Source organism: Gymnoscopelus braueri, assembly GCF_963280865.1.
Source record: "Gymnoscopelus braueri genome assembly, chromosome: 18".
In the NCBI taxonomy this organism is placed as follows: domain Eukaryota; kingdom Metazoa; phylum Chordata; class Actinopteri; order Myctophiformes; family Myctophidae; genus Gymnoscopelus; species Gymnoscopelus braueri.
Genome location: NC_137618.1, coordinates 34629970 through 34637028, shown reverse-complemented (window position 1 = coordinate 34637028; position 7059 = coordinate 34629970). Strand labels below are relative to the sequence as shown.

The following is a 7059-nucleotide window of genomic DNA, read 5'->3' as shown; positions in this document are numbered from 1 at the left end:
TTCAGTGTAAATAGTTTATTTGATCATATTCTCATAACCTAAAAAAAGACATGTTATTTTAAAGTATTCTGTAATGAGCACACAATGCCTAAAATACATTTCTGATGAGAAAAAGACATGCCAGTATTATCCAGTCAGAGGAATGATGCAGATAGACAGTAAAAGCAAATCAGAGATGAACATGCTTCAATAGATATTATGGTCCAGAGAGGAGGGTATATCACAAAACATCACCAGCCTAATGATAGAATGTAAAATTAGCATTACAATGTGTAGCAATCATACAATGACAAATTATAACTGCAATATGTGCGGAATTACACATTGAAATATTGTAGATGTATGCAACTGGTTTTGATATTGCTCTGTGACACACCCTCAACAGCAATTTCAGTGGTCCAGTGCCTCGAGCATGGCTGAGGCAAATCTAATTAGCATGCTAGGCTCTTTGTTAATGGCTTAAGCCAAGGTTTTTGGCTTAATTAAATATACAAAAATGGAAACAAACTATAAGTTAAAATAACATTCAAATTGTATAGAACAGGGCGTTGAAAACTTTGTTTAAACAATATGTACAATATTAACCTTTCGGTAATGGAGTTAAGTAAAAAAAATGTAGCAAAATATCTGTACATTTAGAAAACTTGTGTTTTGCCATGTCTTTAACATTTAGGTGCCGTCACAAACGACCATGTCAAATGGGAAAACATAAGCAAAAGCTAAAAGGAAACCGTTTTCAGTGGTTAAATACTATACATCAAAATTACAAAAGGGTGAATAGACGGTTGCCTAGATTCCGATTAGCCTTTTAAGAGTTTTAAAAAGCAAACTTGACATCCAGTTTTCACAATTAATCGCCAAGTAGGTCTCAGTGTGTCTACGCTTGGCTGGAAGTGTACACTATTACTGTAAGTCCTTTTAGAAACTCCCATAAAGACTGTGAACCCAATTTTATCTTAGAAACCATTCAACCAAAATGCTGTACTGTGGCAGCGTTGCAGTGTTTGAAATGGACGGCACATTACTTCTACTTTAGCAGACAGCCTAGGTTTTATAGATATGGAGCTAAGAATTCACGGCTTGGTCCACTAACCATAGTAACACTGATGAATGAGATGTCAATATACTCGGAGAGAGGCCTAGCTTTCTACAGTTCACATTAGCCTGGTCTCTTTAATTTAATTTTATCACTTTCTCTGTACAGTCTATCTTTGCTATTTCTTTGTGGTCTTTTGTACTTGCTGAAGTACGTCATTGAAATTTCAACCAGTATTGGGTCACTGCTTTTGTCCATCTCTTCTGAAGGGTTCACAAGCCCTTTAAAGTCTTGAAAAACAAATGAGATATTATTTTTTTCTGTGCGTGTAAATGTTAGTGCAGCACCCGGCAAAATACCAGTAGCACTGGAATGCAAGGTACTAATGGCCTTTCATATACATTACTAAAAGTGAAATATTGGCTAACTTATTTTGCAATGAGAAACATATCTACTGCATTCTACGTACGTTTCCCAGGAAGCATCTCTTGTGTGTCGCTCTTTGTTTTCAGACCACTGTGTCCAGTTCAACATGTCACAGGAGTGTTACAGTTAAAGCCTGGTCACGTATTGCTTGAAGTGACAGTAATAAAAACAGACAGTCATTGGACAAACGCATGACAAAATGACATTGGATCACTCGCAAAAAAAAAGAAAAGAATCAGTTCAGGCACTTGGCTTGTCTAAGGTTCTTATAATCAACCTTTAAGACACTTCTGTTTTAGGTTTCATTCCTTCATCGGGAGAAGCTGCTGCTACACACCACAGACATGGAATAACATCACATGTATTCTTATGTAGTAAATATACAGTACATAATCATCTCTATGGTTGCTACTACGCTCTCAGCATCATCTTTCACTTGTCATCCTTCTCTCCACGTCCATCCTAGTCTTCTATTCTCTTTCTTTCTCTCTCTCTCTCTCTCTCATTACCCATCCACCCATTTTCTCCCCCCTTTAGCACATGCAATGTTCCCTCGTCACATGACCACCTCAGTGTTCACCGGCCGTAAGTTCTGATCATCAAAGCGTCTCCTGACGCTCCTCCGCACGCCGTCTGCTCGCCTGTAAGGCTGATTCCTCAGATCTGGGGAGAAGGCAGGAATAAAAGAACTGTCAATCATCTTGTCAGACCCCTTACACGAGCCCAGAGGCTCAGCGCTGGCAGCCAGTCAACCAAAGCAGCTTGGGTTCTACGCAGAAAAAATATATGGTACCGAAGGCTATTTTTATACTTTGTCGGTCGACACTTCGCTGAATAATTATTTCGTTTTCCTAAGCGACACTTCTCAACATGGTATAAAATCAGACTGGCCTGATGGGGATTTCAATTTGCTAGCCTGCTGTCGATATCCGGAAACGGAATCTCTGCTTTAGCAAATGCTCCCCATAAACGTTTTTATTATGTTAACCACTTAAACCCTATACACTTCGTTGACTGATGAACCTTATAGGTCTATACTTGACCACCTCCTTTTTTAAATGTACTATTTTTTTGTGACTTTTTTTTTTTTTTTAACCTTTATTGATAGTATGTAGTAGAGAATGACAGGAAACAGGGGAGAGCGAGACGGGGAGTGACACGCAGCAAAGGTCGTCGCGAACGGGATTTGAACCCGCGACACGCTGTCAGGCCGCATTAGAGCCTATATGTGGTATGCGCCTGGACCGCTAGGCCAGCAGGTGCCCCGACCCCCTACTTCTTTTGCCTCTACATCAAATCTCTTTGCCGAAAATAGCTCATCTACAAGCTCGACAAGTCACAATGTGAATGCTCGCCCATTATGAAATGCCTAGAAAAGGGATGCTAGGGTTCAAGTGGTTAACCAACATAGACTGGCAATTCCAAACAGTCATAAATACACTACATTATGACACAGTAGATGCTATATTCCTACTCTAAATAGGGGAGAGAATGAGGGAGAGAGAGAGAGGAGAAGGGAGGTAATAAAGAGTTGCTTGCCAGGTTTAGGACACATCCACCACCACAGAGGTGCTATTGGAGGCGTTCCTTACCCTCGAGGCATTGGGAAATTTAGTAATATTATTCTTCTTTAGGGCTAGATGAAGAGAAGAACAAAATGGACATTACAAAAGGGGATGGTCAGGGTGAACGGGAGAATGTCACCCTAAGTGTTTTTTTCACAGTGGACTAAAGCCTGATTCATTACTTCGTCGCACACCGAAAATAGCCGACCTACAAGCTCACAACGCATTGTGGATGTGGCGCGTCGTGAGCTTGTAGGTCTGCTATTTTTGGCGCGCAACGCAGTCATGCGACGGGGCATAAATTAGGCATAACAGAGAGAGAGAGAGAGCTGCTGAGCGAGCAAAGCAGGTTTCTGGGGCCGGGCCAGAGCGGGGCAGCAGTGACAAGGACAGGAGAGGTGAGCGGTTAACTGATACAGCTGGCACACAGGAAGGGAGGAGATCAAAGCTTTTCTAGGCTTGTTTCTTTTTTTTCTGTCTCTAAACCCAGACTGCTTTGCTGAGTGGCTACCAGCATGGCAAAGTAAGAGCCCGTTTCAAACTCCGACGTGAGCGCTACACAAACATGGTTCCAAAAGGAAGACAACATAGAACTTTCAATAGCATCTTGACCAAAAACCAACCAAAAGCATGCATGCAGCCAAGTAATCCCCGGAGGCCAATAGTCATATGTGAGTGAGAAGAGTTCACCACAAAAATGGCAATTCAGTGGAATTACCTGGCTGTATGTTAGTGGCACACAGTGATAATATATTTAGATTTAAAAGACAGTACTGGAAGAAAAGCATGCACCATGCATCACATTAGTAAATAATATGTCTCTAGCCTGCTGGTTTACAGACAGTCATGTGACTGGAAGGTGGCCTATGAGCAGGAGTCAGAGCCAAGCACAAATTAAGCGGAACTAGGTGAAGAGGAATGCATTGTGGGTAGGGGGTGCGGAAAAGCAATTGACATGCAATAAAGCCAAAACATCTTCAATAATAAATTGTGATTGAGATAATCAAACAGTTTTCATGGAGACATTAACACATGAAGGCAAGGTATAATGCCACAGGCATGTACAGTATTGTCTGAGTGAATCTGTGAGTGCAGCTGTACTAGCTTTGGAATATATAATTGAATATGCAATGATAACTGAAAATAGACATCATGCTTAACTATTACTGTTACTCATCTTTACCCGTATGATCTGCTCCTGGTTATCAAAGCAGGGAGCTCTGTTTTATGTATGTTATTTACTTTGTCACCACTAGATGGTGCCTATCAGCTAACTTAATGTTCCATTATGTTAAAGAAATATATATTTCACCAATCTTCCTCTCCTGCCTGCACAGATATGGTGACCTTGGTTGGAGAATGTTCCTGCTGTGACATTATGGCTTGCTGTAGTTGATAATACACACAATGATAATGAATGGATGACACAGGTCATGCAAGGTAAGAGAGAAAACAGTTGCCCCACCACCATCACAACTGCTAGCCCTCCAACTCCTCATGCTTAGAGGGAAAGACACCCACACAGTCAGGCATGCACTCGCGCACACACACACACACACGATTGTCTCCAGAACCATGGTGGGGCTGCATCACGCATAATACAAACAGGTTCCAGGTGTGTGAGTGAAGAGGCAGTTATGAGAAGGAGAAAAAGTGATGGAGCACACATGGGTGGTATGAAGATAGAGAGGAATAAAAAAAGATAGAACGTTGTGTTCCAGCAACCTTTCGGAAGAGAGAGAGAGTTCTATAAGCTTAGTAATGGTACTCCTCATTGAGGGCGGGCTCGCAGAAGAACCGAGAGCCACGTTTGGCTGTGCGGGCGGTAAATGGCACTGTCTTCAACACTGCATTGAGAACAACAGGAAAAACAGCCACAGACAAGACAAGACACAAACAGTATAAGAAAGCAGAATGCTACAAAAGGGGGTTTAGCACTGGTTAGCACTAAGCAAATACCCTCAAAACAGCATATACAATCTAGAATGGTCCACATTCTAGCGGGGTTATGCTCTATAAAAAGGGGGCCTTGTGGGCTGCTAGTAAAATAACTTTAGTGAGATTATTACACGTATTTATCAATCAGGTGGTGATAAAGTGTTACAAATTTAGTAGACGGTCATTCCGTAATAGTGTTTTATTGTTAGAGACTGGTGAGTGTATTAGGCTTACTCTGAATTTCAATTGCCTGGGGCGTCTATCTCTAGAAACACATTTACAATACCACCCCCCCCCCCCCCCCCCCCCGAGGCACATTTTCACTGCTTCTCAGTAAATAAAAGATGTAATTTTTCCTTCACTACAGACAAAGTAGTCAATTGTGGAATGCAAGATCAATTCATGTTCTAGGAACTGGACACAGCCCGGCCCCCTGTACATGGATAGTGTTAACAAAGCAACAACAAGCAGATAAAGATGAGCAATGATGATCGTCACACACATTTTGAGCTGGATCAGAAGGTCATTAGATTAGCTGGATTTTTACTCTGTATAATGTTAAATAAAGCCTGCAGTTTTTGAAACACCTGACGGCTTAATTAATAAGAAGTAATAAGAAGAAACACATTCTTGTGTTAGTGGTTAATCTCCCACGTTAATGACTGAATGTAGAGCACAGGAGAGAACCTGCATGCAGAGCATCCTGTGTGTGCATTGTGTATACATCTCAGTGTGTGTACGTGTGCATGTGTCCAGATCGGAGCCTGGCCCAGGTCACATTACCTGTGATGATGTCCTCGATTGCTCCGTCTTTGCCTTCGTAGACGTGACGGCTGTCCTTCACCTGCTTCTTCCTGAGCTCCTGGATCAACTCCTGCTGCTGCCGCTTGCCCCCCTTATGGGACGGAGACTGGTACACACACACACACACACACACACACACACACACACACACACAGTAAATTGATGTCCCGCACATGCACGCGCGCACGCACACACACACAAAATCAACTGATGTCCCATTGACTGGGGTTCAATTTGGCAAGTTAAAGGCAGCATGCTTATTAAGGAATAAGGCGCTGTGTGTCCACCAAGATGTTTTTATGGTAGCGCCACATTTTTGTAAACTCCAGCAGCTTGGCGTGGCGCTGGGCATTTACCTTGCGCACACACATTATAACACCTTCATATGTGTTTGAGCGAATCAAATGAAGCTGTGGGAACCTGAACTGGAAATGGGTATGGCAACTTCTGGAAACCTGGGAGGACTACAGTTATAGAAGGTGAATTCTCTGTAGCTTCACATTAGCACCTAATGAATTTAAAAACAGTACCAAAATATATATTCACACTCATTGTGAAATTTCTCCCACCAGCTGTTTGGCTTGTATTAATTTATTACAGCGCATTCATCCAGCCCTAAGTGGATGAGTGTGTGCCCTCGTATGTTGTTGTGTGTTAATGGGACAATTTAAGTAGTGTAATTGCTGATCCTGACTTGATGTAATGTGACCCAGCAGGGTGTCGAGGCTGCCGAGTCCAATATAACAACAACAAACTAGCCAGCCAGCACACGGCTAATCCTGCCCCTGGAGGGAGGGATGGAGGGGAGATCAGTGGAGACGGCTTACCTTCTGGCATGCTTGATCCACCATGTTCCATAAGTAAGGATGGACGGTGGCGGGGGATTGGGAATGAGGAGCAAGAGGAAAGGGCAAAGAGGTGGGGGAGAAGTGAGACTTACCTTGCCCTGGTTCTCCTCCATCATGGCCTCTTGTTCCAAAAGTTTCTCCATCATCATCTGCTCCTGCCTCTTCCTGTGCTCGTTGTCCTCCTCTGCTTGCTGCGGGACACAGACACACACACAGTCAACTATAGGGCTATGGTAGGGGATATTCTTATTCTCACAGAATAACCTTTTGGATCCCGACCAGTCAGGAGTGGCTCTCCTACCTGACTGGTTGGACGGTTGGAAGTGTACTCATTTGTACCGTTTTGGAAGACAGAACATATGAATTTATGAAGGGTACATGTTTTCTACCATTTCACTTCCACCTTTCTAGTGATACAATCACCCTAGACCAAGACCAGTGG

General features: G+C 42.7%; 1 protein-coding gene across 3 annotated transcripts in view; it reads right to left on the bottom strand.

Moving 5' to 3' along the window:
- Nucleotides 1-7059, bottom strand: part of fmnl2a (formin-like 2a) — a 67713-nt gene continuing 60654 nt past the window's right edge. The window contains exons 24-27 of one of the 3 annotated variants that reach the window (XM_080413107.1): nt 6710-6808; nt 5749-5875; nt 4753-4874; nt 1-2125 (exon numbers count right to left, since the gene is read on the bottom strand). In XM_080413107.1, the coding sequence (XP_080269233.1) occupies nt 4783-4874; nt 5749-5875; nt 6710-6808 (318 nt within the window). In that variant the 3' untranslated portion in view covers nt 1-2125; nt 4753-4782. Of the gene's footprint in view, nt 2126-3001; nt 3099-4752; nt 4875-5748; nt 5876-6709; nt 6809-7059 lie in introns of all 3 variants that reach the window. The other 2 variants (XM_080413108.1, XM_080413106.1) reach the window with 2 other exon arrangements.